We start from the raw sequence: 18128 nt of genomic DNA, 5'->3' as shown, positions 1-18128 counted from the left end.
GCTTCCCAGGGAGCCAAAGCTATCCTTGCAAAGCCAAGTTGATGAAATATTTTTGGTGTTTGGTACATTTCTTGTCTGTATCATTTAAGAGTATGGAATATCAATATTTTTCAAGGTATTAAAGATAGAAATTACAGCATGCTGACAACAGCAAACAGAATATAAAAACATTATATATCCTCCTATATGCACAACACAATGTGGAAAGTTGCTGCTGCTGCTTGAAGTGCAAATAATTAAAATATTGACACAAAACCTTGCAGAGAGACCAGGGCCAATTAGCATCAGTGCACCTCGGCTACCTGACATATTTACCCTGTAATCTTCACGTTGCTTGTACTGCATGTACACATGTGTGCATCTGCTGTTTTGTAACAAGATAAAAAGTGACAGCGGCAATGGTGGGCTAATTTAACAGCCCTTGGTAGGTGAATCCAGATAATGCAGTTTTAATTAGAGCCTCACTTATGAGCATCTCTCACCAAGGACCTGCAGCTAATGCATAAGATATCCTTCATATCCTTACAGCAGGTGCTTTATCTTTACTTAAATGACCACAAGTGCTCCTTCATAATAACACAAGGTATCTGCAGCCCCATTCAGCTCAAGACAGTTTACGCGGTCTCCCTCCCTCATGGTTTATTAACAGTAACACATTCTTTGTTCCACAGAGCACTTTAGCTGCTGCAGTTGGACTGACTCTCTCTAAACTGAATGAAGAATTGCCTGGTGGTTTGATATGTGCTGTGTGTTCTTCTTTCAAGTACAAGAGAAAGCTGTCAATGCCCTTTACAGTGCGTGCGGCACTAAAGGCCAAGAGTGTGAATAGTTGTCCTGGTGAGGCTAACTGCAGGAATGCCTGGCACAACAAACTCAGAGACGTCTCTCAGAGGAATTTCTCATTCAGCAGGGATTTGACATGCAGAGCCTCTCAGCAGAAACAGCCAGAATCTATAATGTGTACAGGGAAGTAGTCAATGTACAGAAAGGCTTTTCAGCATTTCAATTCAGTTCAATTTTATTCATAAAGTCCAAAATCACAAATCATACTTTGTCTCAGAGGGCTTTACAATATACCACACTCTGTGTCCCTGAACCTTCACAGCGGATAAGGAAAACTCTCCCCTAAAAATAGTATTTAACAGGGAAACAATTGTAAAAAAAAAACCTCATTACCAATGGTTCTGTGTTATTTTCTGCTGTCTAAAGGACTTAAAACAGCAATGGCATTTTTTTCTGTGATGAATTCACACAAATATTTTTTCTGTTGTTTTTGTCACAAGTACTTTCACAGAGAACATGAATATAACATGCTGAAAAAAAGCCAAATTATTTCAAAATGAGGTTGTTTTTTCTGAGTTAAAGTATTGCAAACAAAGGTATCAACCAATCGTGAAGCGCCTGTACTTACGAGGATTATTAAACAACAACACAGAAGCTCCACAGACTGAACCAAGTACCCAGGAACAGCACCAGGCTTTGAAGTCAATCTTACGTAGTGGCCACATGTGAAATTACAACTTCTGGGTCCGTCACGTGATGCCAGGGGGCCCAAAATGCCTCATTTCACAATCAGGATTTAGTCTATTCACCCTGATAACATTTCAGAAGGTTAGCAGAGCACTCTGAGAGAGAACTTTGTCGCTCAGCTCCCGTACGTCTTTAGTACGTTTGCTCTACATGTGACCCCCCAGTGTGGAACGTCGAGTTTTTTGGCTTCATGCACCACTGAGCAACTGAAACAGGAATGAACTGGGCCATGCCTCCAACATCATCATCCAGTTGTTTTCATACATCAATGATCTGCAACAAGACAGCAAACTTTAATACTCATTTCAACCTTGACAAAGGCAGTGCATACCAGATCCATTCCTTCTTTTCTTATTTCACAATAAAAGCCCTAAACATACACACTGCATAACCATTTACCAGAGGGATCCCAAATTCACTGAGAGGGGTTTTCTAATAGGAAAATTAATGAAATATTGTACATGATCCCAGGCTGTACAACAACTGACCTCAGTCAGAATGTCAGAGTCTGCTTTGGGTCAATATGATTCTGTAAATGCAAATGTGCATCGCTGCCAGTATGAATAGTTTTGATGCAAAAGTGAGTATTTTGCATTTCATGTATATTTGTCATAAGCTGGTGGATAAAGGCCTTAAGGACCAAAAGAAAGGGCAGCTACCTACTGATGTTGCCTCTTTTTTCTCCTCCACCTTGAGGACTCAGGGCATTCTCTGTCAGACTTTCTGCTGAGTGCAATACTTTTTCTTGTTATACATCGACTGCTGTCAGAATCAGCCCAGTGTGCTGTTTGAAAGTCCTTTCAGACTGACGTGATCTGGGTTCAGCTTGTGTTTCCTGTCAGTCTTAACAGGTCAACAAGTCTCTTTTGACCTGCTGCCGGCCTGGGTCAAACAACAGGTCTTACTCTGCCTCAGATTTGTTATTAATAGAGCCTTGTTCCCACTGTACAAAATAAAATGTGCTAACACCTGCTGACATCTGGCTTTTTAAAGCAATGAGAATGCGCATGATCGGCATTCACATCCGGGTCAAATGACTCTGCAGTAGAAATGGGTTTTTATAGCCTCCGGCTCTGATTGACATTGATGGAAACACAAAACCCAGGTGAATGTGGTAATTTCAGCTCCTTTAACCAGCGAGATGCAGTGACGCGCTGTCACTAATTACTCTCCGTTTCCTCCCAAGCTGCACTAAAACATTGATACAAATACACCTGCCCCGAGTTTGAAAGAGAGACTGAATAAGTACAAGATAAAGAGATAAAGAGAAGAAACCACTGAAAAGTTTTCAAAGACCTCTGTTCCTGCTGCTGTCTACTGTTTACCTGTTCTCCTGCGTGTCCGTGATTGCGCATGGACACACCAACAAAACACACACACACACACACCAGCTGACAGAAAGGCAGACTGGTGTGTTGTAGCGGTGTGTTCACTGGCAGTGAGAATGCATGCATGTTTGAAAAACCCAAATACACGTGCTAGCTTTAATGCCAAAGGGGTATCCGTGAACACTGGTTTGTAGTTTCTACAGGTTTACTGTGATTTTTATAGAATGTTAACAGTTTTTCTCCAATTTGACAGCAGTAGACATTGGTGACAGCTTAAAGACATCTCAACCAAACTTCTCAGTCTAGATATTTCAGCATTAAAATTGAAAACTGCAGGTGCAAACGTGGGCAGTGTGTGAACAATGACAATCAAACATTAACCTGTCATTGTAGCCCAGAAATGTCAAAAGCAGGTTAAATACTATATTCATTAAATCTGCGTCAAACAAAAGCTTTTGTGTGAGCCTGATGTCAGGCACATTATTGCAGCCCACCACCATCAGTGAGAAAAAACCACGTTCAAAACCTCTACAAAGCATTGATCTGTAACTGCATATATCTGAGTTTCTCATTTTCCAGGCACTAAAGTTTGCTCGTTTAAGACAGTAAGTCTCTCCAACCCGAAGCTGAAGTGTTAGCTGACTATTATACTTCTATGTGAAGTTAATAGTGTATTTTATCTCTACAATACAAGTGAAACAGTGATGTCATTTCAGTGACAGCAGGTCGAGTGCCACTCGAATGCTCCACTCCAGCACAGACAGACAGGCAGATGGTCTCAATGCCAAAGCTGCCAGAACGAGTCAGGGAGAGAAACAGGAGCTCGAATTGAAAAGCTCGAGCTAGTCAGCAGTTTAAAACTAAATCAACCTGATGCATAGAGTTGTTTGCCTCAGTGCACTCTCTCTACCTCTGCATGTATCCTCACTCCTCTGCGCAAAAACTATTATGCACTGATCTGGCTTTCCTCAGTCGCATCTCACTCGCTGTTGCCCTCTTTGAATTTTTATCCTCCTCAGCCGGCTCTTGCTTTCCTCTCTGTTTCTCTCCTTCTGAATGCAGAGTTCTCGCTGTAAGCTATTGATTTCTGTTTTCTTTCCTCTCAGCCTCCTCCTACTCCCATGCTCCAGTGGTTGTTGAATCAAGCCAGCGCTTGGCCACAGACTGCTTCCCCCCTGGGCCTACTGGGAAAATCAAAGATGGGACTGTTTAAAATGGAGGAGGGTCACCGGTTCAATAAGAGGCTATTCAAATAGATATACGATTATATTTTTGGATTAGGCGTGAATAGTTTAGAATAATAAATATTTAAGATTGCCTAGCCTGAAATGACTGATGTTAGTTCTGTCTGCACCACTCTGTGTTGCAATATGTAAATACATACATTTTACACATGAAAAGATTACATTTCATAATGATTTAACTGTGGGGAAATATATATATAATCGGAAGTTCTAGCACACCGCAAAGTGAATGATACTCGGAGCATGTATGAGAAAATAAATTCTCAAAATGTTTAGAGGTTGTGAACCTTCAATGATAATTTTGCTCTGGATATGATCACCACGGGCAATACTGGATGAAAAGAAACAATAGTTCAAGGATGCTTAACTTGCTTTGCTTGGGGGCCGCTTTTGCAAAATGACAAGAGGTCAGAGGTCAGTCGCAGTAGTCCCATACATGTGTCTGTGATTTTAGGATGTCTTTAGGTTTCTAGGATTTTAGGATCTGTCCAGGATTCTAGGGCAATTGTAGGATTTTACAATGTTTCAAGGATATTAGGACACTTCTAGGTTTCTAGGATTGTAGGACATTTCTAGGATTTTAGGATGTTTTTAGGATTTTAGCACGATTGTAGGATTTTGGTGCAGGGGCTTGCAGGGGTTCCTCTACTGGCAATTTTTTGGGGATTAAAAAAACTCTATTTTGATGCTTTTATGGAATCTTGTACCTTATATATACTAAAAGTACAACAACAATTTCCAGTGAAAATCACATTATGTTTATTGTGAATCAGAAATGGTTCGGGGGCCACCCGGCACCATATCGGGGGCCAGATTTGGCCCGCGGGCCGTAAGTTGAGTATCACTGCATTCGTTCTTTAAGTCAGAATCTCTCTCCTCAGTGTTGGATGGTTGTGTTGCTTTTTTGTGTATGCACGTCAGCTCACTTTATTAACAGCTGGTTAAAAGAGAAACAGAACATTTGTTACACAACTGCAGAAGTGACACTCAACACAAACTATGACAAGCCCCAACTGTAGCTTCAGTCCAACATGTATTTTTTAACGGTATTAGTTTATGCAAGTTGTCCATAAATCATGATTGCAGTTATATCTGCCTTTAGGATCTTTTATTTATTCAGAGAGTTGTTAAAAGGTGACAGAGCGAAGGAGGCGAGGAGGAGACCAGGAGTCAACCTCAGGCCAGTAGGTTAACATGGAGCTCCAGGGGCTGTGACTTTTACTACTCAGTGCAGTGAGCTGAATGAGCGGGAAGGGAATATGCTTCATGGAAGTGAGCTGTTATGGCTTTTTACATATTTTACCAGTCTGTTTTTTTTTTTTTTTTTAAAGTACAGGGCGATGAGGCCCAAGGTTTCCTGCATGTGGTGTTGACAGTGTGCCATCTAGAGCAGCCCCAAAGGTCATGAATACTGTTTTTAAAAAGGAATCAAGATGAAGGACTTTTGCACAGTCACACCTAACTTTGTGTCTTTGTGTCTCCAGTGAGGGTCGTGTGGAGCTGCTGGGAGGAGGAAGTATCCAGATCTTAAATCTCACAGAGGAGGATGCTGGCATCTACACCTGCATGGCGGACAATGCTAACACAACCATTGAAGCCCAAGCTCAACTCACCATACAAGGTAATGTCAACACACACATGGTCTGCCTTATTACAAATAAATACATAAACTGTATATACTGACTTTAAACACAAGATGAAGGGGAATTATTTGAAATTCACAGCATATGAGTTGTCTGAACAGGGTTCTTAACATGGCCAAGTTAGCAGCTAGAGGTGCTGACTCAGATAATTATCTGTAACTGCTGTATGAGGGAAGTGCACAGCAGCAGCGATGAGCTAGCCAGTGGGACACATACATGCACTAAGGCTCCAGCCACACTTTCCACTACCATTTCTCCTGCGAGGTTGCTCCTGCGGCTTTTAACTTGCTGCGTTACACCTATTGCATTGCTCCTGCTGCATTGCTCCTATGGCGTTGATCCTGTGGCTTTGCTTCTGCTGAGCTGCACAGCTGCCTGCTGCTATGACTACTGTATTTTCACAATTAAAAGCTTGTATTCCACTAGTTAATGGATCCATGCAAGCCACTGTCAACAACACGGCCATGCACATACTTCTCAAAATAAAGCCCTACATTAACAAATGAAGGAATTATGTCTACAGAAACGTGGCTTTTATTTTAAAACAGAAACGCTAAATATTGAATATAACAATTAATATTTATATATTTATTTAATATCTGTGACTGACAGAGTCACTGAAACTGAAGTGAAAGGATGGTATGATGTCAGTATGGTTATCAAAACACCATTCTGTTTTTGCTGAAAAAAGCACAAAGTACATGGAATAAATAGGCAATACTCAGAATCTCTGGATCGTCCACAGCTGAATAGCAGTCAAGTCGCACCTTAGCAGTGCTGCTCATGGGACACAGTGCAGCCCGGGCAAAACATGCACATATGGCTGAACTGGATACAACAACAAATAATAGAGAAGCTTGCATAATAACACTCATAGAGGGACTCCATTCTGTCTTAACATAGCAAATCGAGGTTTGCTGCTATATTAATGCTCTGAATGTTGCATCCAGAACCTATGATTCAGGCTTTCATAGTTACAAGTCAGCCAATCTTTGAACACAGTCATGGCTTTACTCTTTGGAGTAAATTAGGAACAAAGTGACAGCACAGGCTGAATTTAAGGCAGAGATTGAAGTTCAGTGAAGATGCATTAGTTAGCAAGGAGAGTGCAGTGGTTGAGAGCTGAAAACAGTTTCATTTCGTCTGATTATGTTTGCAATGAGCTTATTAAATGCCCACAGGACTCATATCCCAGACCCGAAACAAAGCCACCGACATCTTAGTTTGAAATGAAATGAACAAGGTGTTTTCTGCATGCAAACTATGTCGAGGTGCACAGGCAGGTAACTAAGCTCCGTGGAAAAAAAGGAAATGTTTTTGTAGATTTACTGTGAGGCAGTGTTGAAAGTGAGTGATATATTCAGCATAAATAGCATATAGAGTGTTTGTACTTGTTTATATCTGCCGTTTCACATAACTCCACCCCACACAGGAATAACAGAAAGATTTGAGCTGCATGTATTGCTTGCAGGAGAAAGATGTGAATTAGAAGAGACTGAAAGAGTAGCTGGCAGTTACCAGACAGCACAGTGAAACTGCACATATACACCTCTGAAATAGAAGTACCACACTGTGGCTTTTCTCTATTGTGTGTCCAAATACATTTATCCACACAAGTCGCACTTATATATCAAATAAATGGAACTCAAAAATAATAAGCATTGCTATTTGAACTGTTCATTTTCAGCAATAGTGCACACATTTGTGGGCTTCAGGTGGAAATGATGTCTGTTCTGCATCTAACTTGAGGTCATTCTGTGAAGGAACTGCTGATTCTGTGGCATTTATCTCTCAGGAATTCAGTGTTGATGAGCAAATTGAAATTCTAGACATACATTATTTATTTTAGACATATTTTTTCCGAGCATTAATTATCACACTTACAGGCAACAGCTGCTATTTCCCCAAGTGAATGCTGACTAATCTTCGCTTTCAAACTCCTACTTTAACCTAATTTGTGCAACACTGGTCTATAATAAATACATTATAAAGTGCTGTGTGTCGAGGTGCAAAATACAAAAATAATGCATATAAAATCTTAAAAAACCCAACTGCAATATATGATGTGACCAGTGAGACCTGCACTAATATTATGCACCATAAAAAATTACAAACAACCAGCACTTAAAATTATCATGACAAATTGTCAATAATCAGAGCCCTATGCAAGATGAATTTTTTATTATTTATTACATTTTTCCATCACAATGTCTTCATCAGCCTTTCTCCTCCCAATCATTCGTACAACTTGTCTCTGAAAATGTCTTCGTTCCTAAAGCACAAAAACAACACACAGATGTTAACTATTTTGGATCTTCTGCGGCTCATGTGGAGACATTAAGTGAACTACGTGAAAATTGAGCAACGATGAAACAAATTGAACACAGTATATCCACATGCTGCACAGGGTTGACACAACAAGCAAAAATGATGCATAACATTGTTTACAGGGTCCTTCCAAATCCTTACAAAGTCTCTTAAGGCTTTGCATTCATTAGTGGAAAATAAAGCCTTAATTGCTATTGAAATGTCTCGAATCAGTCTTTCAAAACTCTTAAAATGCTAAGTAATACAAAGTAGTTTTTTTCTGACTTTCTGAATTTCAAAATAGGCAAACTGGTGATGTCTATCTTTCTGAAATAATTTACCAAATGCCTCTAACGGTAATGTCACGCAGATTAGGATAGTGGAACCAACTACACTCACGTGTTGTTTTTGTTCGGAGCAGAGGATCCACTGCCTGCTAGATAGCTTTCACTGTGCCCTGGATAATGTGCGGAAAGGAAAATTCAATGAAAACTGGCTCTATAACCATGATTTTGTGGCTGAAACCAGTACAAGGCAATAAATTTGAGGCTCAGTGTACTTTATGCAGAAAAGTTTTTCAAACTCAGTTTGGAAACGAGGCAGAGTGAGAAACAAAAAAATCACCAAGGAAACACACTGCCAAACACAAGGTGTTTACCAAAAAAGTAATGATTTCTGTTACATCTTAAACAAATGTTTCCTTAACCCAACATAATGTTGGTTCCGGGTTTTTTTTTGTCTCTAATTTTACTTTCATTTTAATTATAAATGGCATTAAAAGTCTTAAGTCTTGACTCTAACCTGCCTTAAGCGGTAGGAACCTGTTTATTTTTTAACTATGCTTAAAAGGAAAATGACATCTCTAATTTTGTTATTTGTGGAGGTGCTAAAACTGAGCAGGTCACTTTATGGTTGAATCTCATAGGAATTAAATTTAAGTTGTTGATGTTGGTGGTTCAGAAGTTAAAGACAATCACATCTTCCAACTGTAGAAGTCCAAAGTAATGTGGAGCTACATCACTATTCACAGATGTACCAACTTAGAACATAAATATACATAAATATTAACATCTGTGCATCAGAAAATGGTGAGAAAAGTCTTACTTACTCATTTAAAATCATGTTTCACACACAGTTTCAGACACACCCACTGTAATCGCTTTGTAATTATTGTTGCCAGACTTCGTGTTGGTGAGGAAAATTACACATGAACACAAACTCGTCATGTGTGCTTGTACACTTTTCCCAGGTGAAGCAGGTCAACAGGATTTGGTGTGAAATAACTTTAGAATGGGGGAAACACCCCGAGGCTCATTCCCGGGTTCATTGCATTTCACACGCGGACACATCGTGCCATGACTCCCATCTCTTTCTTCCCCCAAATCCCTTCATCTCTCCATCACCCCCTCCACCACTCTTTCATCATGTCCCGTCGCTCACTGTGATTAAAGGAGACAGTAATGGAAAATCGGATCAGGTCACAGGAGGACATCTGACTTCACTCGTTTTCAGTCTTCAAGTCTTGTCCACCAAATTCTCGCTGAAATCCCTCATGTCTCTGACCCGACCCCTGCCAGCCGTCACCTTTAATGTGACAGGACTGCGGAGGATTGGTCAGCGCTCTCAGAATATTGTTGAAAGACATCAGTCATTGTAATACAATAAAACCATTCGATTAGATCCCGTGCCGTTGACTCACAGGCCTAATTGCATTTGCTTCATCCAGATTCATGAAGAAACCAGATTGTGCCATTGATTTGCTCCCTTGACAACAGAAGTGACACTTGAAAGGTCAATTGATTCCCTCAAGAAGTTGTTTCGCTTGTAAAAGAGGCTCGTACAAATCAGTGTGGCATAAATCTATACCAACATCAAAACAACGTTTTTTTCTATGATTGACTGCTTCTGAAAACACCTCAGGGCCTGTTTTGCTGCAGTAACAAGGAGAAATTGTGTGTTTATAGCGAGTGGCTTTTCATAAACACTGGACAGTTTGTGCTGAGGAAAGATGCAGAGAGTCAGCTGGGGATTTGATACGGTGAAACATTGTTAGGTTTCGCCTGGAGATAGCTTGGGGGTTTGTGATGCAGCTGGTGCTCATCTGTAGAGGGAGAGATGCATGGGGGCTGCAGCAGGTGCGCACACACACACACACACACACACACACACACACACACACACACACACACACACACACACACACACACAGATACACACAAGGATGCATACATAATGATCTCACACAAGGTCAATTATGCACTTACTCTACACACCTGTATGCATTCACTACCTGCAGATTGAACCATTATTCAAATGTCAAACCTCCCTCAGTGACTCCTCAGTTAACTTAAGTCTCCTTGGTTGCTACTCTTCACCTAGAATACTTCTTAACTTTCTTTTTTCAGTCAATACACTTTGGTGACTTCTACATTATGTAATATTTGTTAGAACAAAGTTGTTTAATTTGTAGATTTACAATGCCCTAAAAAATTCGATTTAGTAGTAAAAGTACATGGATGTTTCTGAAAATGTAATGTGAATCATTAAGTTACGATCCACTCAGATCTCTTAAATAATCAAGTTAATACTAGTTACAACAGTCTTAAACTGCACCGTGTGGATTATCCAGTACCAAGGCCAGCCACTAAAAAACCTTGGGTCACAGGATCCCCCCAACTTTGTATTTTGAGTATGTAAAAAAGATTTAGAGAAAATCACACAAGACATCACATTTAACTTTATAAGGATATAAGGCAGCCCAAGTTAATAAGATAGAATATAACATAAGTAAAATATGAAGTCTGGACCATGTAAGTAGAATGAGAGTAGATGGGACATTCCCATTCAAAGCACTGAACTTTTCTGTGCACCATTTCCACTGCTAAGAATTGTGACTGTTGCTTTGTAGCAGGCTAACTTTCACACAAACGGATTTGCAGCAAGTCGCCATCTCACTGAGGTGAGGTTTTGAAGTAACAACCAAGTGAGCAGTGGAGTAGTGTGAAGAATGGAGAGTTATCTTTTCTGCACTTTCTTTGTTGATTACTGGCCAAGACTACATAATGAGCATCAACAAGGGACAGACAAAAAAAAAGCTGCCTGCTCAGTGTGTATGGTAGGACAAAACGGAGTTAAACTACAGAGGGGTGATGCACTTTATGGCTCCATTGATGTGGGTTGTCACCATAATAACTAATAACAATCGACATTTTTTTTTTTAACTAGCTGAATGACCATGGCAAACAGTTCAATGTCTGTTCTCTTCTCATTCTGTTTTTATGGTCTGGACAGAAAAGTGGGGCTGCAAGCCTCTTTCAGATAAGATTTCACCTGGGCAGAACTTAACATATCCGCACTACGGTTCATATGACATTTAAAGAATAGACACCCCTGCTGGTTACGTTTGGTTTAAGAAAAGAGTCATGGTTTGTTTAGGAAAGTAAATTTTGGTAGGTTATCTTTAGGAAAGGAAAACTGGTTGGGCATCGTCAAGTTACATACTTGACATAGGGTTGAGCACAAACACCAATCTTTTGGGGAAAGTCCTGTGTTTGTTTGACCCATCCACTGCCCCAACCTGCATCCTCATAGCAATGTTCACTTTCTATGTTTTGTTCTTTACTCCCTTTAGCACATTCGTCACGACTGCAGCCTTGATTACGCTAATTAAATATGAATTCTGATGCACTAATTTTCATAGGTATAAATACAAACAGTGCATGAGAACAGCCTGCAGAGCTTTGTAGCAAACAATAGCAATATGTTGCTTAACTGACCGTTTTCCATGTTATCAAAAATCTTAAATATTCGGCTGCAAAGCTTTTATGGACAAAACAACAGAATGAACAGGGAAACCTATTTGCAATATGAAATGATGTACAAACAGCCTCAGTAAAGATAATGTCAGCGGCTGTCAGAAATAAGCAATAGGTATCCCAGAGCAGCGTGTGCCGTATCTTTTTTATTAAATATTATCTAAGTGCCAGAGAGATAAAGAGGATTACAGCCGGTATTTGCGTAGACACAAACACAATCTGGCATTGTGTTGAAGTTAAAGTTTTTCTTTTAAGACAATGGAACTCCAGGCAGTTTTGAAAAATGTCAGACTCTTAAAAAAAATATATATATATGTTACGGTAACATTTAAGTCATCCTTCCTCTTGTATCACATGGAGGATTTTGTGATTATTACAGTATGTTTGTTCTCTGTTTAGTGTGACTTTGCAGTGACATCTCACCCTCTATTAGAGCTGGAAACAGGATAAATGAGGCCAAAGGAGGGAGCAGCTTCTGATTATGGTCTTCCATGACGGGGGCACCTCCCAGACCTGGACTCTCTCTGTGTGTGTGTGTGTGTGTGTGTGTGTGTGTGTGTGTGTGTGTGTGTGTGTGTGTGTGTGTGTGTGTGTGTGTGTGTGTGTGTGTGTGTGTGTGTGTGTGTGTGTGTGTGTGTTTAAAGGACTGAAATAGTCTCTCCACTAACATGTATGTTCCCACTTTTATGGGGCTCTGAGTGAGTGGCCCTCATCTATCACGGCCCCATGCTATCGTGTCATCAACTTAATTGTTCTTTCCATGTGCAGCACTCACATGCAGGAAATCCCTGCCCTCTGTAAAAGTTCCATGTCTCTCCTATGAGCTGAGGATTTATAACCACAGGCAGACAGGAGGAGCGTTGTTGCCTTGTTATAGAGAAGAGCAAAAATAGACAGACATGAAACCCTGGATATGCTACATTTCAGCTCACAGTTGTACCTTCTTCTTTACTGTCTTGTTGCAAGAAAAAGTAAGACTTTGGTTGTATATCATATCTACATACTCAGTAAACACCTAACTTTAACTTTTGAAACCCTAAATTATATCACTTTTGTTTTGCTGTTGTCAGACATCTTTCACAACTATTTAAACAGTGTAACCCCGAACAAGTTGGTCCAATTTCTTAAAGAAACATGGGAAAAAAAGCAATAACAAACTTGCTAAGAACTGTTGAACCCATTGCAAGAAATTTGTAGATTTTGAAATTAAAAAAACTAGGGAAATTGTCTGGGAAACAAATAAAATAAGCTAGGGGAAAAATGTTAAGAATAATCATAATTTTTGTATGTCTCAGAATTATTACAATGTTTAAGCACTTTTTTCCAAGTTTTGTTGCCCTGATTTTTAATTACTTTTCTATGTTTTTGTTTGTTTTATTTCTTTTTCTATTTATTAATTTATTTATTACACATTTTTGTTCCTCATGTTTTTTTTCTTTTTCTGCTTTATATCTTTTGGGTCATTTATTCTTCTTTCCATGTTTTAGAAAGAAGTCAAACCAATATGCTCGGGTTTTAGAGGGTTAACTTGACAAAAATCAAAGCATGTTGAAAATGCTGTGTTTTTTTTTTTTTAACTGTGCCCAAAGCATTTTTTCCCACAATGGTGAAATAGTTTTTTTATGATGCATGGAATAATTAGAGATCTGATAAGATCTTGTGGATATTTTTACTTTAGCACATCATCTTCCTGCCCTCCCGTCAGTGTCACAGAGCAGCTACATTCTTGCTGTAATAAAAAGAAACTTTCCATTTAGCTATTAAAAGACCACTAATCTGACAAGAAACAGCACCCACAGGCACACACACCTTTTCCCTTTTTTCACAGGGGGTATTGTCTCACCCAGTGGGGCGTGTGGAGGTGTCTGATTTCCTTCTCCACCCTGTCTTGTTTCTGCATTTGTTTTCTATTTATTTCAAATGTGCATGACACAAAGAACATGCAAGCAGTGTTTTACTGTGTGTTTTATTGAGCCTGTGCTCTCGCAGAGACGTTGTGTTGGTAGGTCCCATGTTGCTGCATCTGCTGCGGGGGACACAGTCCAGCTCGGCCCACCTTACCAGGTGTTTGAGTGGGCAGCAGCGTCTGACAGGCGTTACTCAGCCTGTCCAACTGTAAAATGAACTCACTGAGTCATCCATGCATGAAAAAGTTGGCACCAATCCCCATTAGGAAAATATGATGAAGTGGTAACATTTTATGTCCAAAAAATCAAAAATCAACCTCACTGTGGCATCATAATGTTCTACAAAAACACTTTTCTGGCCATTACTCAGTATCATAACTCAGGAACAGAAGGTGAAACATTTGTCTGGATACTGAATAGGTGATTCGAATCTTTGGTGCCCACATTGAAACTGTCCTTATCATATAGGTTGAAGATGTGTGTGAAGCATCTACAATTAAGAATTTGTAGTTCCTTTACAGTAGCATCCATATTTGAAGTATTGTCTGCTGTCATAGATTCATATGAGTCTGGACGGACATGGATCTAAACTTTAACTTGACTAGTCGCTGGAGGCAAACAACTGTGAGTCTGTTATACTAGTTTAGAAATAAAGGAGTTTTTTTTAACGAGAATATTGTCATGACGTGCATGTCATCCAGTGATCGATGCACCAGACTCCCAGGGATGCTCTTGTTATACTTGATAATAATGAATACATGTTATAATTAAATACACTGTACATAATATACAGTTTAAAGGGATAGTTAAGGATTTTTGAAGTGGGGCTGTATTAGATACTACGTATAGTCAGTGTATTACATACAGTAGCTGGCAGGAGCCGAGCTCCTGGGGTTCACAGAGGTTCATATCACATTTTGATGCCGACTGTAAGTATCTTAGTATCTGATACAGCCCCACTTCAAAAATCTGTCCCTTTAATGGTCAAAGCAATTGGTTTTTTTTTTGTCGTGTTTTCAATACGCTTCCTACAGGAGTTTGAGTCTTAACAATCTGCTTTAGAGCTCTATTCTACAGAAAATTGATCTTAGATAAAAGCACCGTGCAGAGGAAGCTTCGCCTTCAACGCCTCTATGTGCCGTAACCAAACCATACAAGTGCTCTTTGTTTCAGCATTTCACGGACAATCTCAGGCCTCTGCTTTCAATCAATTCCAGTCATTTTGAAACCATCAGAGTGAGTCAACTGAAAGCATCCAGAGACTGAGCTCCCTCTCAATGAGTCTGCCTCTATCAGGACGTTATGCTCTCCTCGATGGCTAGGAAAGCAAATACCGAGCATCTTTCTTGCCTTACTGCTGAAGCTGTTTGTTTTGGCCGGGATTAAGAGTAAAGCTGTTATCTTTGGAAGAGCAGGACGGGTAATTAGCGCAGTCCGAGTTCCACTTGCCCTCGGAGTAAACCCTGACTGCCCAAGAGCTATTGTTTAACTTTATGAAGCTGACTGGACTTCGGCCAAGCTTACAAAATAGAAAAATGTCTTTTTGCAGCTTTAACAGTCTCACATTAGGCCTTGATAAATGACTGCTGTAGCCCAAATGTCGGAGAATTTAAAGATTTTGACTCATCCTAGCAATAGTACACCGACTGCTACAGCTCCTTTTTTTCCCAGCTTTTTCACTTTGATATGTCACCATTTGTATCAGTAGATAGAGGCTGGGCTTTTTTCCCCTCAGAATGTCTCTTTTCAGTGTATTCCTAGCTACCAGTGAGGCTTTAAGTAAAGTAATCTGCCCAGAATCCCTTTAGGAATCCTATGGGGTCTTGTTTTAACAAGCTCACAGTCAGACACACACATGACCTTTTTGTGGCCCTCTTTTAGTAGTTCACTGGAGTCAGTGTAAGTCTGCATTAAAGCTGCTTTTACTAAGCTACAGGCTAGAGAGATAATACCGGCCCCAAAGAACTGCCATCAGACTTCTTTCGGCTATTCGCCCTCCTTTATACTTGTTTCGATGTTGTTTTTTTTCTCCCTCTTTTGCGTATCTGCCTTTCCTTTGTTGTTTTTCAGTCTCTGTTGGATTTCTCTTTCATTAGGGGGTGGTTTTTATGTTCCAATTTAAGTCAGCCTGCTTGGACACACTCCAGCTTTAGAGCTGAGCGTGTGTGTCTGTAAACTGGAGAGTGAAGGAAAACAAGGGACATGTGACGTCATTCACATGTTTATGAAGAGACATATTTTTAGTCCTGGACTTGGATTAATCAGTCGTCACCATCTCTGTCACTTACTGGATCCAAAAACTCCAAATTTGGGGAAAGGCTGCAGCCGGGGGAGAGATGATGAGAAACGTGAACAGATAAAGCGTTGCAGAGTGTGACAGGCTGAGACACCTGTCCATCAAGCAAATATGCAAGACAAGGCAAACTTATTAATGGAGCACATTTCATTACAAAGAATCCCATCTTTGTACTTTTAAAAAATCATCAAGCAAATGCCATGCAAGGATATGTTAGATGTCTTAAAAAATATGTGCTAAACAGACTGTCTTTAACCCTTAAAGGCAATAACATGGACATTTTGTCATATACAAATACAATTTTACTTATAGTTAGCTATTAGGATTTAAATTTTTTTCCTGCAAAACTGTATACATTGTTTAATGAAATTTTGAACATTTCTTACCTATTATTTATTTTTGTTTCTTTAACCCTTTTTTTGTTGAAAATTAAATTCCTTTTGTTTGCATATAACTAACTTAAGTGAATTGTTGCCATTGTTACGGCCCGCTGCAGCTGGCTTGTTTTTCTTGTTAATGTTTATGTGCATCATAATGCCTGTGCTTTTACACTAAAAATGCAGGCGCCAGGTCATGAAAACATTGCTTTACTCATCCCCAGTCATCGTAAAAGAATGTTTTCATTGTATGTTTCATTTGAACATTATTATGGAGCAGATTCATTGAATCTTTGTATCTCAGCAACACTGCAGTAAAGGTGAGGTTAGGTTAAGGCACAAAACCCCTTTGGTTATGTTTAGGAAAAAGATCATGTGCTGACTTAAAACACCACGTTTGGCACCACAAAAGCAGCTGGAAAAGCAGGGACAGATTGGTGAAAAAAACAAACCACATTCTGTGTCTGAAAAACACTCACGTTCACTGACAAAACACCCAGGTCCTGGTCACGAATGTTGCTGGGAAATGTTGTGATGTGCGACTAAAAAACACCCAGGTTTGCTTAGAAAACACACAGGTTGAGTCACAAACCCCATTGGAAATACTGCAAAAAACAACCGTTTTTGTTGTTTGTCGGTCTCGAACAGTGGTAGTGGGTTTAATTTGACAGGTGTCTGGCCTACGTGTCACATGATCCGCCATTCCCGCCAACTCCAGATAGCAAAATCCACCCATATACTTTGTCACTTTAAAAATGCTGATATGATATGTGTGGTATGTTCAAGTGTAACATATTTTTGGTTTGCAGAAATGTACAATGCAAATACTTTCTTCAGATGACTGGGGTGCCTTACTGCACTACCAGTGGTTTAAAAAAAACACTGGTTTCTGCAGGGTTAGGGTTATGAATCACTTATTTCTAGGAAGAAGTTGGATTATTCACATAATCTGTGGTGCTTCAAAGAACAGGTGGTGTTTGCAGCTTTTCTTCACATCATTTTGCAAATGTGACTAACTCCACCTTTGCATATGCATGTTTCATGCTGTAAACAGCCAATTAAAGAAGGTCAAAAGAAATGTTGCATTGAGAATCACCCACCACAGAATCACACACACACACACACACACACACACACACACACACACACACACACACACACACACACACACACACACACACACACACACACACACAATTACCCTGACACACACGTCACCCTCTGTTGAGTCCTGAAAGCTTCCTCTACCCCCACCGCCTGAGCCTTATTGGTATATTTAGGCATTTCTACTCATTGCTCAGTCCAATAGGTTCCAAATGTCTGAACTCCATTTAGAGAAAATGGTGCATGTCTGCTCAGATGGAGAGAGAGAGAGAGGGAGGGAGGGAGAGAGAGGGAGGGGAGGGTGGAGATGGAGGGAGAGAGAGGGAGGGGAGGCTGGAGATGGAGAGATAAACAGGGAGTTATAGGAAGATTAAGAGTCAGGGGAAAAATGAGAGACTGAAACGGAGTGAGAGATAAAGAGAGCCGCTGGGTACCAGTCACCATCAAAACCTGTCACCAGCAAACCTCACTAGGGGGGCGTACACACACATACACACACACACACACACACACACACACACACACACACACACACACACACACACACAAAATATATATATATATGTACATAAGAATT

The 18128-nt window shown here is 40.0% G+C and overlaps 1 protein-coding gene across 8 annotated transcripts in view; it reads left to right on the top strand.

Annotated features, from left to right (window-relative positions):
- neo1a (neogenin 1a) overlaps window positions 1-18128 on the top strand; it is a 217219-nt gene that overhangs the window by 130224 nt on the left and 68867 nt on the right. For all 8 annotated transcript variants that reach the window (XM_088074686.1, XM_088074639.1, XM_042491109.2 and 5 more), the window contains exon 5: window positions 5587-5723. In XM_088074686.1, coding sequence (XP_087930812.1) covers window positions 5587-5723 — 137 coding nt within the window. The remainder of the gene's footprint in view (window positions 1-5586; window positions 5724-18128) is intronic.

The sequence above is a fragment of the Plectropomus leopardus genome, chromosome 1, assembly GCF_026936395.1.
Source record: "Plectropomus leopardus strain MGB_pleo_1.0 chromosome 1, ASM2693639v1, whole genome shotgun sequence".
NCBI lineage: Eukaryota > Metazoa > Chordata > Actinopteri > Perciformes > Serranidae > Plectropomus > Plectropomus leopardus.
The sequence above is the reverse complement of the archived record's forward strand: the minus strand, read 5'-3'. Positions and strand labels throughout refer to the sequence as shown.